At 46.3% G+C, this 17356-nt stretch overlaps 1 protein-coding gene across 2 annotated transcripts in view; it reads right to left on the bottom strand.

Moving 5' to 3' along the window:
• Positions 1–17356, bottom strand: part of LOC120994971 (putative helicase MOV-10) — a 200747-nt gene that overhangs the window by 52337 nt on the left and 131054 nt on the right. For both annotated transcript variants that reach the window (XM_040423883.1, XM_040423884.1), the window contains 2 exons: positions 3610–3764; positions 253–426 (listed from right to left, as the gene is read on the bottom strand). In XM_040423883.1, coding sequence (XP_040279817.1) covers positions 253–426; positions 3610–3764 — 329 coding nt within the window. The remainder of the gene's footprint in view (positions 1–252; positions 427–3609; positions 3765–17356) is intronic.

Below are 17356 nucleotides of genomic sequence, written 5' to 3'. Positions count from 1 at the left end.
AGCCATGCTGATGGATTGCAGCATGACCGTAACCATGGTAACGAGAGGCGTTTACTGTGACGGAAAAATGAATCCAGCCAGTGAAGGAGGCAATATGCATAATAACAAAACATTAGTAAGAGCCTTGTATTAACTATGTCTACATAATAAAGGCTATTTGCTGAAGTGACAGAACCACTTTAATAGAATATAGGTTGTCCTGATGGGAAAACCACTATCTAAACTGAGCCAAGAAATGCAGACAAGGATTACCTCAGGTTGTCTGTATTAACAATACATTGCTGGCGTGCTTCAGTTGGGAACAGACATTCTTGTAGGTTTCTCTTTTTGACCAAGTCAACTGCCCTGTGTTGAACCTTCAGCGGCATGCGGTTAAAAGTAAACGTGACATCAAACAGCATTCCTGAAATAAATTTCTGCAAAAGACTAGAAAAAAAAATTAAAAAGAATATATTATATAATATATACATACATACAGACTCATTAGTAATATTTCATAAATGAGTCATCTACATGGGTTTATTGCTTTCCTCATACTGATAACCTATCTGACTCCAAGACACTTTATAGGCATTTTCTAATGTCTATGATGTTTATGTAAATTGTGTTTTTTTTTTAGCTCTCCTAGGAGGCTAGAATATGAGATTTTTTAGCTTACATTATAGTTCAATAGCACTACATTGTAAGCCTGGTTTTCTGCATCACAGTGAAGAAACGACTCCCTGATTGCCACATGTAAGAGCCAATCCTGGCTCAGAAGCGCAGAGCTTCAAGGTTTTCACCATTTAGATGCTGCAGTCACATTTGACCACAGCATCTAAAGGGTTAAAGGGGTTTTCCTCTGGATAGGTCATAAGTACCTGACTGGTGGGGGGGTCTGACACCCGGGACCCCTGCCGATCAGCTGTTTGAGAAGTTACCGGCGCTTCTGTGAGCGCCGCTGCCTTCTCCGTGCTTACCAAGCACAGTGCCGTACATTGTATAGCACTCGGCCCATTCACTTCTATGGGGCTGAGCCGGGTCTAGGCCATGTGACTGATGAATGTGTGGTCACTGGCCTAGGAAAAACGGAGAGATGACTGCAGCGCTATTTCGAGCACCGCTGCCTTGGCGGGGATCCCGGATTTTGGACCACCACCGATCAGATACTGATGACCTATCCAGAGGACACATCATCAGTATTAAAATCTTGGAAAACCTTTTTAAATGTCTGCAACCAGCAACTATGTCGATTGCAGACATTAGACCAAGCTTCTGCTGTTTGAAACAGCAGAGACCTGGTGGCTATGGTGCCCACTGTGCTCGTATAAGGGCGCCATATTTAAATCCCTTCTTCCACCATACACGCAAGTTGCTGGGACTCTAGGGTTTAAAGGTAGTCAGTCAGTTTTGACCTTGCAGAAGAATGTAAGGGTCATTGAGAGCAGAAAAAAATATACCTTATGCAGAACTTTTAAAAGGGTTAAAGTGAATAGGATGTTTAGATTTGCCAGGTTCTGCTCCTGCAAGTTCCCAGGAGGCGGAGCTTCACTGAAGGGCTCTAGCTCCTCCCCTCTGAATGACAGCTGTAGTGGTTTCCCGGTTGGCTACTACAGACGCAAGAAGTGTTGGCTCGATTTTTCTTACAGAATCTACAGACTAGAGTCCTTCTGCCGGCAGCTTCGGAATAAAAGGCGAAGCTGCCTTTAATTTATCTGGCTGCTACAGCTGTCAGAGCAGAGACTGTTAAGCAGCTCAATGCAGAAAGCAAAGAAGACTTTAGTGAATCTGCCTCCTGTGCACTTGCCGAAGGAGAACCTCGCAGTATAAAAGATCAATCACTACTATCAATGATAAAAGCGCCACAAAAATATGTTTGTCCTGCTCTCACCAGCCTCTACCTACTGCTGTCAGCTGTTTTGCATAGTCAGAACTGCTGACACTTCCTTTAATAGAGCCAAATATATTTCGTATGGCATATAACATGTTTGACAACGGACAAGTGTCCACCTCATCCAGATGTCCCATATCGTTACATATTTGTTACACTGAATGGTTTCTAGTCTTTAAAGGGCAGATTTGTACCTATGAAACTGGCTGACCTGTTACATGTTTTTTAGCATATGTTACTGCTGCTGCAGCATTATGCGTAAAGCAATCTTTAGTTTCTTCACATACCACTGTTTTCCTTGAGCTTTTCCTACTTACGGCTGTTTTAAATCCTACAATATGAGGATCTTCTCAAGATGGCTCATCTGCCAGAGGCCAAAACTGCCTTCTCCAACTTCCCATACACACTTACTTTAGCCTGCAGCTTCCTGCCAGCCAATCAGATTGGATTACTGAGAGACACAACCTCCTCACTCTGAAGCAGGCATACAGTATGGAGGACCGCCCCTCTGTCTTCAGTTTACACTAAAGTGAAGACAGACAAGCCCTAGCAACGGTCTTTTAAGGGACCAGTAGAAAGGGACAGGGGGCAATAATAAAAGCTGTTATTATAAGGCAATTACAGATGTTTTTGTAGTCATTGACAGACTAACTCAGGTATATATGCCTAGCTGTAATAAACTAGGAAATAAAAATATATGACAGTTACACTTTGAAGAGGACCTTTCACCACGCCTGACATGCCTGTTTAATAGCTTCATGCATTCCCCATGTAATAACAATTCAGGGACATCTATTCTTATGGCTCTATCTTGTGCCATGCCTTTATTATTTCAACTAGAAGTTACAAATGAATTGCTAGCAGTCTGCAGCGGGGTGGTAACGAGTTAGAGTTGTGGACAGCAATACAGCTGAATGCAGGAGGGAAATTTCTTCTGCCAGGCAGGCGCATAAGTGCCAGATATGTATCAGACCGGTGGCCGTTAGGAGGGCATCGCCCCACGAGGAAATTTCCCTGTAGGATCTATGGCCATTCCACCCCTGGCGCTTGGTGGCATCTGTGTTGGTCCCATGTGCCTGGTCTGCTGTGAAAAATTATGTTTTAATATATGCAAATGAGCCTGTAGGAGCAATGGGGCATGGCCTTTACACTTAGAGGCTTTGCTCTCTCTCTGCAACTGCCATGCCCTCTTCACTTTATTGACAGGTCCAGGTGCGATGATGTTTTCACTGCCTGCCCTGTCAAAGTTCTTTAGGTGTAATGACAATGCCCAAGTTGCTCGTAGAAGAAGCTCATTTGCATATATTAAAACTTCATCTTTCTCAGCAATGTGGGCACATATGAACATGGGACCAACACAGATGTCTTCAGCTGCAAACTCATATGCAACAGATGCCCTTTACAAAAAATATCCTATGAGAAGAACCAATATAAACACATACCTTAACTGTAATTTATTATTTCTTATCATAGGAGCTATGCATCATTCATAACATTAAATGAGGATGTAACTTCACCGGTTGCATGAATTGTATCTTGACAATAACCCAATCTTATCTGCATCCATATATGCATGTTTAAAGCCGTGCTACACAGACTTTTACTAGGCCAATATAAAGGTTAAATTCTGGTTTTCTTTAGAAAAGGTATTGCTTCTGTCCCAGTGAAGGCCTTCAATACAATGTTCCCATAAAAAAGAAGTGGTCTGTGGTGCCTTCATATAACTTCTGAACACTTACTTTTGAGAAAATCCAAGTCTGACTCTCTCCAGCTCGACACCATGCACATAACCCTTGTAGCTGACTTTAGATGGGGATTCAGGTTCATTTGACAGAGTGACAAAAAGGTGATCTCCCTTTAATACTGAAGGGCGGTTTTCAGCTACCCCCGGCACCTATGGCAATAATGGAAAAAAATATATACAGTATATAAAGCCTCATTCAGATAGCTGAAGTGTGTGTACATTATTGTCCATATTATTAGAGATGAGCGAATTTAATATTTTGAATTTCATTTGCGGTTCGTTTTGTGGTATTTAGTGAATTGCGTTATGGATTCCGTTACCACAGACCATAACTCAATTCCATGACAGAATGCATAACAGAATGCCTTTAGAGGCATTCCGCTATTCATTCCGTTATAATAGAAGTCTATGGCCTGCATAACGGATCCGTACCGTTTCCGTTATGCAGGAGAGGACTCCAGCACCACAGTTATATAGGATGTTGGAAGTTTAGGCAATTAAATCCATGGCCAGGCTGGGAATTGAGGCCATATTACGGACATTTAAATATGGCCACATTGCGCCTTTCTGAATAAGGTTTAAAATAGTGAGAACTGTTAAATCGACTAAACATCAGATATGTTGTATATTTAAAGTAAAAGTTAACCTAGAGAAGCAAGTAAAAGCTAACCCATCATCATGAAATGCAGCACAATCCGCACGGGGGTGAGGATTGGAATATATTTTGGATAGTCTGTGTGGGGTGAGGTACCACCTATAAGAGAATTTCCAGGCATTGTCCTGGTGGTTGCTACATCTAAATGACTTTGAGGTAGAGTAGAATCAAGGGCAAATGTCATCAGTCTTTAGTAGATATCTTCACAAGAGCCAGTGTGGGTGAGGGTAAGCCAGCTGTACAGTGGAGAGAGGCTGCAGTCTTTTATAGTATATAGAGTGTAAAATGATCTTAACTAGTGTTGATCAAGCACCAAAGTGCTCGGGTGTTCTGGCCGAACACATCGGGATAAGGGGAGTCAATGGGAAAAACCGGGCATTAAACCAGGCACCCCCTGCTCTGAAGAGGGGAGGGTGCCTGGTTCATAGGAAAAGGTCAGAAATTGATGGAAACACCACGGAAATGGTTCGGGAACAGCATGGGGAGGATGTCTGGATGCATCTTGAACTCCCAGGTCGCTGCTGGGAACGATGTTGTCCGTGTAGTACGCCACTTTTACAGACTGACAATAATACGCACAAAACCGAAGATAAAATCGATTTTAGAGGAAAAATTGTTAGGAAACATTCTTTCCTGTATATTTACTTCTATATAAAGTGTAAGTGCTGCCAAAAATTACAAGGAAGAGGCACTCCAATACACCCTTTGTTACACATAAAAGAGGGCATCATACACAGCCTTGAAAAACTATGATTGATGGCCTGCTGGTGACCCTCAAAAACATTTTGGAGCAAGGGCCTGCTGATCTGACCATCTAAAACATTATGGGCGACTCTAGATAACCTGGGGCCGATCGCACGTCCCCATAATGGCGAGGATCCATTCAGATGTCTTCCCTATCAACTTTTGATGTTATTTTCTGCACCTACCATGGTGACCACGGGTAACGGGGACTCAGGGTTCGATTCCGGAGAGGGAGCCTGAGAAACGGCTACGGTTGCCACATCCAAGCGAGGCAGCATGCGCGCAAATTTCCTATTAGGTATAATTAGGTGAGGTCCTGCAGGTGAGCTGACCCTCTAAAAGATTGTAGGTGAGGGCCTGTTGGTGAGCTGACCCTCAAAAGATTGTAGGTGAGGGCCTGCAGGTGAGTTGACCCTCTAAAACAGGGATGCTCAGCCTGCGGGATGAGCTGACCATTTAAAAAATTATGGGAGAGTGCCTGCTGCTTAGCTGACCATTGAGAAAATGTACAGTCTTCAAAGCAGGCCGGGTCGCTTGAATACTTCAGCTAGGAATAATGGAATAGACTCCGGGGGCATCCGAATTGCGCCGCTAGAGGTGAAATTCTTGGACTGGCACAAGACGAACCAAAGCGAAAGCATTTGCCAAGAATGTTTTTATTAATCAAAAACTAAAGTCGGCGGTTCGAAGACGATCAGATATCGTCGTAGTTCCGATCATAAACAATGCCGACCGGCGATCCGGCGGCGTTATTACCATGACCCGCCGAGCAGCTTCCGGGAAACCAAAGTCTTTGGGTTCCGGGGGGAGTATGGTTGCAAAGCTGAAACTTAAAGGAATTGACGGAAGGGCACCACTAGGAGTGGAGCCTGCGGCTTAATTTGACTCAACACGAGAAACCTCACCCGGCCCAGACATAGAAAGGATTGACAGATTGATAGCTCTTTCTCGATTCTGTAGGTGGTGGTGCATGGCCGTTCTTAGTATGTGGAGCGATTTGTTTGCTTAATTCCGATAACGAATGAGACTCTTCCGTGCTAACTAGTTACGTGACCCCCGGCGGTAAAGATTGTGTTGACCAGACTCTTGGATAGTGAGACTGGACTTGTAGGTGAGGGCCTGCAGGTGAGCTGACCCTGTAAAACATTATATGCATGGGCCTGCAGGTGAGCTGACCCTGTAAAACATTATATGCAAGGGCCTGCAGGTGAGCTGACCCTGTAAATCATTATATGCATGGGCCTGCAGTTTAGCTGACCCTATAAAAGATTGTAGTTGAGGGCCTGCTGGTGAGCTGACCCTCTAAAAAATTATATGCGAGGGCCTGCAGGTGAGCTGACCCTCTAAAAAATTATATGCAAGGGCCTGCAGGTGAGCTGACCCTCAAAAAAATTATATGCGAGGGCCTGCAGGTGAGCTAACCCTTTAAAACATTATATGCATGGGCCTGCAGGTGAGCTGACCCTGTAAAAGATTGTAGGTGAGGGCCTGCTGGTGAGCTGACCCTCTAAACAATTATATGCGAGGGTCTGCAGGTGAGCTGACCCTGTAATACATTATATATGAGGGCCTGCAGGCGAGCTGATCCTGTAAAACATTATATCTGTGGGCCTACAGGTGAGCTGACCCTGAAAAAGATTATAGGTGAGGGCCTGCTGGTGAGCTGACCCTCTCAAAAATTATATGCGAGGGCCTGCAGGTGAGTTGAACCTTTAAAATATTATATGCGAGAGCCTGCAGGTGAGCTGACCCTATAAAACATTATATGCATGGGCCTGCAGGTGAGCTGACCCTGTAAAAGATTATAGGTGAGGGCCTGCTAGCGAGCTGACCGTGTAGAAAAATTATATGAGGGGCCTGCAGGTGAGCTGACCCTGAAAAACATTATATGCGAGGGCCTGCAGGTAAGCTGACCCTGTAAAACATTATATGCAAGGGCCTGCAGGTGAGCTGACCCTGTAAATCATTATATGCATGGGCCTGCAGTTGAGCTGACCCTATAAAAGATTGTAGTTGAGGGCCTGCTGGTGAGCTGACCCTCTAAAAAATTATATGCGAGGGCCTGCAGGTGAGCTGACCCTCTAAAAAATTATATGCAAGGGCCTGCAGGTGAGCTGACCCTCAAAAAATTATATGTGAGGGCCTGCCGGTGAGCTGACCCTGTAAAACATTAGATGCGAAGGCATGTATGCGAGGGCATTAAATGCGACGAATAAAGCCTCATGCACACGACAGTATTTTTCCACGGTCCGCAAAACGGGGTTCCGTTGTTCCGTGATCCGTTTCAGTTTTTGTTTCCATGTGTTTTCCTTGATTTTTGGAGGATCACCAGAGATAAAGGAAAGTGAAAAAAAAACTAAGTCAAGTTTGCCTTGCAAATGATAGGAAAAAAACGGACGCGGAACCATTGACTTGAATGTTTTTTCACGGAACCATTGACTTGAATGGGTCCGCGAACCGTTGTCCGTGAAAAAAATAGGACAGGTCATATTTTTTGGACGGACTGGAAACATGGATCACGGACGCGGATGACAAACGGTGCAATATCCGAGTTTTCAACGGACCCATTGAAAGTCAATGGGTCCGCAGAAAATCACAGAAAACGGAACAACGGACACGGAACACAACAACGGTCGTGTGCATGACGCCTAAGCATGTTGATATGATGGAAGAGGAGGAGTAGGAAGAGAAAGGGAAGATTCAACTATATACCCTTTTTGTGTTGGAAGGGGTGCATGGGAATACAGTGTATTCAGTACATTATAAACAACACATTTAAAGAGCCTTTATGTTCAACCGCTTTCCTCTGGTGGAGTCGAGAAGTCAGGGGCAAGAGTCAACCTGTTAGCATTTTCAGTTACCAGGCAGATACGCTTATCTGTTATAATGCCATCAACAGCACTAAATACAAACAAAACGCTGGCAGCAGGGCAGGGCAGCACCACCAAGGCGTAGAGCGCCAGTTCATTCCACGTGTCCAGCTCGGACACCCAGTAGTTGTAAGGCACTAAGGACGCTGACATGGTCTGTTATGTACTCCTTCACCATCTTCCCAAATTTTTCCCTCCTAGTGACACTAGTCACATCAGGGTGAGGGTGCTGGCAGGGTGTCATAAAACTGTCCCAGGCTTTGGAGAGTGTTGCCCTGCCTCTGTTGGAACTGCTGTGTGTTCCCCTTGTCTCCCCTCCTCAGTTGGCCAAGGAACTACGAACTCTGCCACCAGAGTTGTCAGATGAAAATTTTTGGAGCAATTTTTCAACAAGAACCTTCTGGTATTGCAACATTTTGCTCGTCCTCTCCACCAGAGAAATGAGAGATGAGAAGTTCTCTTTGTAGCGGGGGCCAAGACTTCGCTGTCATCATCAGGAGGATCACTCTCAATCTCCTCATCCTCCTCTTCTGCCCACCCACGAAGAACAGATGTAATTAAAATTCCATGGGTACTACCCTCTGTAGCGGAGGCAACCATCTCCTGCTCCTCCTCCTCTTCTTCGTCCAATTCGCGCTGAGAAGACAAACTGAGAGTGGTCTGGCTATCAGCCTGTGTAATGTCTTCCCCCATTTCCACCTCTTGCACATGCAAAGTGTCATCCTTAATTGTGAGCAACGAGCGTTTGACTAGACACAGAAGTGACATGGTTACGCTGATAATAGTGTTATCACAGCTCACCATCTGTGTTGATTCCTCAAAGTTTCTTAAAACCTCACAGAGGTCAGACATCCATGCCCACTCCTCGGTTGTGAATAGCGGAAGCTGACTGGAAAGGCGACAACCATGTTGAAGCTGGTATTCCACTACCGCCCTCTGCTGCTCACAAAGCTTGGCCAACATGTGGAACGTCGAGTTCCAGCGTGTGCTCACGTCGCACAACAGCCAGTGAGCTGGAAATTTCAAGCGCTGATGCAGCGTTGACAGATGGGCTGAAGCTGTTGATGACTTGCGGAAATGTGCACACACGCGGCGCACCTTCACCAGTAGCTCAGGAAAATTGGGGTAGGTTTTGAGAAACCGCTGAACCACTAAGTTTAAGACGTGGGCTAGGCATGGGATGTGTGTGAGCTTGCCGAGCTCTAAAGCCGCCACCAAGTTACGGTCATTATCAGACACAACCATGCCTGGTTGTAGGTTGAGTGGCGAGAGTCACAGCTCAGTCTGGTTTCTTATCCCCTGTGTGCTGTTTGTCATCCCGGTGTGCTGTTTGTCACCTAAGCATATCAGCCTCAGCACGGCCTGTTGCCGCTTCCTCACTGCAGTGCTACACTACTTTAAGCTACCGACTGATGGCTGACTGGTGCTGCACGCGGATAATTTAGAGGTGGAAATGAAGGAGAAGAAGTGGGGTTTGGAGCCACTAACAAACGTGCTGGCGGAAACCATGATCGACGTAGGGACCGCAATACTTGGAGTCGGTAGCACCTGTGCCATCCCAGGGTACAACTCGCTCCCAGCCTCCACAACATTTACCCAGTGTGCCGTCAGGGAAATGTAGCGTCCCTGGCCGAATGCAATTGTCCAATGTCCATGTGTCCGTGGTTAAGTGGACCTTCCCTGTAACTGCGTTGGTCAGGGCACGTTGGTGTAAGGCAGGCAAGGCACACCTTAAAAAATAGTGGCGGCTGGGGACTTCGTAACGCGGGACAGCCGCCGACAACAGGCTGCGGAAGGCCTCAGTGTCCACAAGCCTAAATGGCAACATTTCCAGGGCCAGTAATTTGGAAAGCTGTGCATTTAGTGCTATCGCCTGTGGGTGGGTGGCTGGGTATTTGCGTTTGCGTTCAAATGCCTAGGGTAAAGACATTTAGTGCTGGGACACGGAAGTGGATGTGGTCGTGGTGGTGCTTCCGAAGGTCCAGGTGCAGGGCGGGAGGCATCCGAGCCTGCGCCTTTGACAGGGGATTGGCCAGCACGTAACATAGGGGAAGAGGAGGCAGTGGTGTGTAGAAATGGCCTTGCGGTTCGCCCGGCGGTCAATTCGTGGCGAACTTTGCTCGTTCGCGGTTTGCCAAACAGGCGAACAGATGGGGATGTCCGCCAGCACCATATTCTTTTGCTGTGTGCAGAACTTTAACCCATGACACATCCATCAGGTGGGACAGGACAGCCAATTGAGACGTTTTAGCACATGGACACCCCCCCCCCCCCCACCCTATAAATAAACCTGATCTGGCTGCCATTTTACATTCAGTCTTTTGCCAGTTTAGGGAGAGGTTGCTGTGTGCAGCAGGGACAGGCTGTTAGGGACACCAAACGCTAGCTAATAGGGCCACAAAAGTCCATTTAAGGACTGGTATAGGTGTGCTATCGATAGGTGATACATACTGAGGAGTGTGATATACTTATAATATACTTTCTAAGATATAAAGTATATTATAGTGCATTTGTATTGTGCAGCAGTTGTGTGTGGTTCTGCTGCAATACTGCAGCTATACAGAGGGACAAACGCTATTGGAACAACTAAATGCAACTGGTGTGATATACCAGTTGCCCCCCAAAAAAACTGATTGAGACAGGGGTGTGATATACCTATAATATACTTTCTATATAGTGCATTTGTATTGTGGAGCAGTTGTGTGCGGTTCTGTTGCGATATCGCAGCTATACAGAGGGACAAACGCTATTGGAACAACTAATTGCAACTGGTGTGATATACCAGCTGCCCCCCCCCCCAAAAAAAAAACAGTGATTTAGGCAGGGGTGTGATATACCTATAATATAATTTCTATATAGTGCATTTGTATTGTGCAGCAGTTGTGTGCGGTTCTGCTGAGATACCGCAGCTATACAGAGGGACAAACGCTATTGGAACAACTAATTGCAACTGGTGTGCTATAACAGTTGCCCCCCAAAAAACTGATTAAGGGGTTTGATATAACTGCTTCCAGCAAATAATCATTAAGGGGTTCTATATACCTGCTTCCACAAATACTGCTCTTCTACAGGGACTTTGTCACAGGGTCATTTTGAAAATAACAGGCAGAGGAAGAGGCAGGCCATTCTGCAGGGGTGGTAGGGGTCCGGCAGGTGCACCTAAGTGGGAAGTTGGAGAAAGTGCGTGCGATTATCAGAGTTGGTTGAGCGGCTCGCTCAGCCTTCTGCTTCTACACGCTCCTCATCCTCTGTATCAGCACCCTCCTCATTCTCTGCTGTGTGCACCACCAAAGACACCACCACCACCACCACTATAGCCCCTCCACTCGAGTCAGAGGAATTATTTTCCCATCCATTCCCAGACCTTACCGATGCGCAGCCATTCTTGGCATCGGATCAGGAAGAGGAGGTAGCAACGGCCGCCACCCAGAGGTCTGACGACAGTACCCAGATCAGCCCAAGGAGGTGGTCCGCGCTGTTGCTGTCTACTCCGAGATCTCTAATGTTAGTGGTGGTGAAGGTGACGATGGACGTCATGTGGTTGCCCACAAGAGAGGAAGAGGAGGGGAGTTCAGAGGGAGAGACAAAGCAGCAGATAGGGAGGAAAAGGAGGAGAAGCAGGCAGAACTTTCAGTGCACAGGAGGCAAAAAGCAGACTGCAAATGTATCTGGAGCGAGCCATCCACCATGCACGGTCACATCTGGCACTCACAGGACGCCGGCACATGGTTCCGCAGTGTGGGCTTTTTTTAACGTGTCAGCTGCTGACAATAGTGTTGCCATCTGCAGCCTGTGCTGTCAACGCATAAGTCACGGTAAGCCCAATACTCACCTAGGGACGACCGCCTTAAGAAGGCACCGGGCCTCCCATCACCGAGCCCAGTGGGAGCAACACCATCAGAACCCACAAAGCCACACTCCCGGCACTCTACGTCCTGCCTCTTCTCCTTCTCCTCCCATTTGTCCTCCACTCCACCTTCCACTGTGCCGTCGTCGCGTTCATCTGGCAAAAGGCAGGCTTCCGTGGCCCAAATGTTCGAACGTAAAAAGTTGATGACGCCGGATAACCCTCTTGCCCAATGGCTGACCTCTGGCTTGTCGGAACTGCTAGCCCGCCAACTACTGCCATATAAACTGGTGGACTCAAAGGCCTTTAGAAAATTTGTGGCCATTTGCACACCGCAATAGAAGGTCCCCGGAAGGAAATATTTCTCCCAGAAGGGCATCCCAGAGCTATATGGCCATGTTTAGCAGCAAGTGAATGTATCTCTGGCACACAGTGTTGGTGCCAAGATACATCTGACCACAGACACGTGGTCTAGCAAACACGGGTAAAGAAGGTACATAACTTTTACTGCCCACTGGCTAAACCTTCTGACGGCTGTCAAGCATGCAACCCGTGGCACCCATGTGGATTTGTTACCGCCACGGATTGCATGCAGGCCTCCCTTTTCTTCTCCTCCTTCTACTCCATCCTCCGTCTTCTCCTCTGCCGCTGCACCCCCCAGCTCCCCAGAACCTATTCCATGTGCCAGGTGAGACGTTGCCATGCTGTGCTGCGGCTGTTGTGCCTGGAAGCCAAGAGCCACACCGGTCCTGCACTTTTTTCAGCTCTGCGGTCACAGGCCGATCAGTGGCTTACCGTGCTCAATTTGACAGTTGGTAAAGTGTTGTGCGACAACGGTGCCAATCTGCTGAGCACACTGAAACAGGGCAAAATGACACTCGTGCCGTGCATGGCACACGTCCCGAACTTAGTCGTGCAGCGATTCATTGCCAAATACCCCAGGGTCCAGGACATCTTGCGGCAGGCCAGGAAAATCTCTGGCCATTTTAGAAGATCTTACATGGCCATGGCTCACCTTGTTGACATTCTGCGGCGACACTACTTGCCCGTCAGACGTCTGATTTGTGACTGCCCGACGTGCTGGAACTCCACCTTGTATATGCTTGAAAGGCTGCTCCAGCAGAAACGTGCCGTTAACTACCTGTACGAAGTCTGCGGCAGGACAAGTACTGAGGAGCTTGTTTTTTTTTCACCGCGCCAGTGGATGCTCATGCGCTACATATGCAGACATATGAGATCACCAAACTGGTCAGTCGCAGACAGGGCGCCATCAGTGACATCGTACCTTACGCCTTCTTTCTGAGCGTGCAATGCATCGTGTCATTGATCAAGCCGTCGAGGAGCAGGAGCAGGAAGATGAGGAAGTTGCAATGCTGAATGAATTCCCAGGGGGGGCTACTCCATCTGAGACAAATCAGCAGGAGTCTGAAGAGGAGTCAGAGGAGGATGGTGCCTGGGGGGAAGGAGGATCAAGAAGAGCAGGCTTTAAACTTTTCTGGGATCCCGGGTGTTGTCCGTGGATGGGGGGAGGAGACCGAGGATGACATTCTGCTGGGCGATAAGCAGGAGCCAGGCCACTCCACCACTTCCAATTTAGTGCAAATGGGGGCTTTCATGCTCCTGTGTTTGAAGAGGGACCCCCATATAAAAAGCATAAAGGGCAAGGACCAGTACTGGGTGGCAACGTACTTAGACCCCCGGTACAAACACAAAATGGCGGAAATGCTACTAGCATCTCAGAGGGTTGTCAGAATGCAGCATTTCCAGGCCTTGCTGCAAGACATGCTGCATTCTGCTGTTGCGGGCGCTGTCAGAGGAATTTCCACCCACAGAGAAACAGTTGCGAGTACCAATCCTACAGCGCATGCAAGAAGAGGGCTGTTTGAAGATGTGTTGGTCACTTCGGATATGAGATCATTCTTGCAGCCAACCCATCGAAATCCGCCCTCCGGATCCATCCTCAGGGAGCGCCTAGACCGATAGGTGTCCGACTACATCAGGTTAACAGCTGATGTGGATGCTCTGAGAAGGGAGGGTGTGCAGGCTTGACCTGTGGCCAGAGCTTACACAAATTGCCATGAAACTCTTGGCTTACCCCTCATCGAGTGTCCTGTCCGAAAGGACGTTCAGCGCAGCAAGGGAGATCGTGACCAATAAGCGCACTCGCCTAGTTCCCGACAGTGTGGACTACCTCACATTTCTAAAAATAATTGAGGCATGGATCTCAGATGAATTCAACACCTGTGGCGATCACGTTTAATTGAATTTCCTTATGCCAGCCCACACATTCCCACCACCACCCAGAACAATAATGGTTCCTGTCTTATGTAAATACAGCGGCATAAAAGGCCTTTTCTGTCCGGTGAATGCCTAATGTTTGGGACCTCCAAGGAATTCAACACCTGTGACGACCACGTGTTTTTGAATTTCAACTATTATCATTTGAGGGTTTTTTCAAGAGGGGGGATTTCGTTAGCCATGTTTTTAATCCAATTTTATATTTTTAGTTCTTTTAAACATATGTATTTAACATGTATTTGTACTGGCCTGCAGTAAAATTTATATCCAATGACCGTCTAATATACCTCCAACCACATAATCACTTGATGTTTTCTGTCCGGTGAATGAATAATTTTTGGGGCCTGTAGTCCACTGGCCTTCAGTAAACTTGATATCCATTAATCGTCTAATATACCTCCAGCCACATAATCACTTGATCTTTTATTTCCGGTGCATGCATAATTTTTTGGGGCTTGTAAACTAACTGGCCTACAGTAAAATTGTTATACGGTGACCGCCTAATGTACCTCCAGCCAAATTATCAATTGTTCTTGTCTGTACAGTGAATTAATCATTTTTGGGGCCTGTAGTCCACTGGCCTGCAGTAAAATTGATATCCATTGACCGTCTAATATACCTCCAGTCACATAATCACTTGATCTTTTGTGTATGGCGAATGCATAATTTTTGGGGCCTGTAATCTAACTGGCCAACAGTAAAATTGTTATACGGTGATCGCCTAATGTGCCTCCAGCCACATTATCAATTGTTCTTTTCTGTACGGTGAATAAATAATTTATGGGGCCTGTAGTCTACTGGCCTGCAGATATTTATTGACCGTCTAATATACCTCCAGCCACATAATCACTTGATCTTTTCTGTCCGGTGAATGCCTAATTGTTGGGGCCTTGGAGGAATTTAACACCTGTGACGACCCCGTGTTATTGAATTTCAATTATTATTATTTGGGGTTTATTCAAGAGGGGGGATTTCATTAGCTATGTTTTTAATCCAATTTTATATTTTTAGTTCTTTTAAATATATGTATTTGACATATATTTGTACTGGTCTGCAGTAAAATTAATATCCAATGACCGTCTAATATAATTCAACTGTCCGCAGCGGACACAGTCTACGGAAAAAGTACACTGGATGTCACTGATATTTTAGGGATGCACACACTTTACACAGGAGATGTGGCGCGAACAATTTAACTGTCTGCAGAGGCCTATTAGACCCAATTAATGCAGGATGCGCAAAAAATACATATTGCTGCTGTCACATACAATAGTCCTTAAAAGGACTTTAGGGTCTCTGAAAAGTTTTTGTAATAAAAATCTTCCAATAACACTCCCTACACTGTCTTTCCCTTCCTATGCTCAGCTCTCCCTGACTAAGACTGAGCCGAAAACGTGTCATCGGGTGCTTTATAGCACCCGATGACGCATACCGGCCAGCCAATCACTGTAATACCAGTAGCCAACATGGCTATGGCATTACAGTGCATGCCAGCACCTCCCTGAACATTTATTGGCTGCGTAGCAGCCAAGAAACGTGCGGGGAGGAGACTCGAGCATTGCGCTTGAGCACATGCAGTACTCCGCCAAGTACCGCCATGTGCCGAGCATCGAGATGCTCGAGCCGAACTAGTGTTCGGCCGAGCATGCTCAATCAACATTAATCTTAACTTCTTAACTGTCACGTTAAAATTAGGAAAAACCTCCCAAAAATGTCACTTTTTTATTGTAGATTTTTAATGCGTGTCTGCAGTAAATCTTAATGCGTGTCTGCAGTAAATTAATTTTAACCCCTTTGTGTTTTAGCAGTTTCTTCTAAATGTTTATTTAAAAGCATTCACTGTGTGGTAAAAATAACATGATTTTATTATCTGGGTCACTACAATGATGATAATGTCCCATTTCTATATATTTTTACAGTTTTTCCTCTCCCCCTGCAGCCTGGCAGCTCTGTAGTGCTCCCTCATTCTCCTCCAGACTGAAGGGGAGGGGGAAGGGGGGTCTCTGCTTTATCTGCTCATATCTCTGGGTTGGTACGAGCTAGAGATATGGGCCTTGCATTGTTTGAAATATTTCAAGCCTTCAGACAATACCAGAATGACAGCAATCTGTTCAGTACAGGGGAAGATATCAGTCATAGAAATTGGAATGCCGTGAATACTGCTGAAAGTGAAAGTATGTTTTACTCGCGATTATTCCCGACTCAATTTCTAACAGTGATTTATCCTCTGTTGCTTGGACTTGGACTAGCTGTCATTTTGGTCTTCAAAGAAAGCCTGGAATTTCAGCTTTCAAACAAGACCAGTTGCTACTATTCAGGATATAGCAGCATCTAAAACAGCCCTCCCCCCTCCACTTTCTGCCCGAGCCCAGCTAAGTTAAGTACTTTTCCCAATGCCCGAGCTGGCCCCGGGCAAAACAGTTAGGTGGTTAAAGGGGTTGTCCAGGATTATTTTTTTTTTTAAACAACCACCCTCCTCCCAACCTACAGTACCTGTGAACAGATCTGTACTCACCTGCTCCCCACAACTCTGTTCCAGCTCCATGGCTCCAAGGCTGTCTACTCTATGGATGGAGTCACGTGCACTGCAGCAGCCAATGAGTGGTGTCAGTGGTATGGTCCTCCCAAACAGCACGTCACTTTTGGGTCATGGTCACATCGCCACGGAGGTCAGAGATTGGCTACAGCTGCGCACGTCCCTGCGAAGTTGACAGGTAGGGACCAGAGTACAATGAAGACAGTCCGGGATCCATGGACCAGGTAAATATTCATCATGTCACAGGTACTGCTGGGCAGGCGGAATAAAAAAATAAAAATAAAATCCTGGACAACTTCCTTTACAGAGGACCCGTCACCTCTCCTGACATGTGTGTTTTAGTAACTACTTGCATTCCCCATATGACAAAAACTCTCGAGTATCTTTCTATATAACGCTATGCCATCCCTCTATTATACCTACTAGATGTTTATAAATAAATGTACAACTGGGTGCTACCACAAGCTGTGTCCCTGCACAGTTTGACATGGACAGCCCTGACTAGATAGTGCCAGGCTGTGCAGGGCCACTCCCCACTGGTAACACCCAGTTGGCAGTTTATTAATAAACTAATAGGAATAATAGATGAACGGCACTATAAAAGATTTCTAAGACAAGGTGCTCCAGAATTATCAGTTCATGTGGAATATAATGATTTAGTAAAACAGACATTTCAGGAATGGCGACAGGCCCTCGTGGACTGGAACTCCTTGTAGATTAATCTGCAGCGGCAGCAGGAATGTGTCAGGGCTTAGTTCTCCCCTCCAGAGCAACTTCTAAAATGAAAATCGG

The sequence above is a fragment of the Bufo bufo genome, chromosome 3, assembly GCF_905171765.1.
Source record: "Bufo bufo chromosome 3, aBufBuf1.1, whole genome shotgun sequence".
NCBI lineage: Eukaryota > Metazoa > Chordata > Amphibia > Anura > Bufonidae > Bufo > Bufo bufo.
The sequence above is the reverse complement of the archived record's forward strand: the minus strand, read 5'-3'. Positions and strand labels throughout refer to the sequence as shown.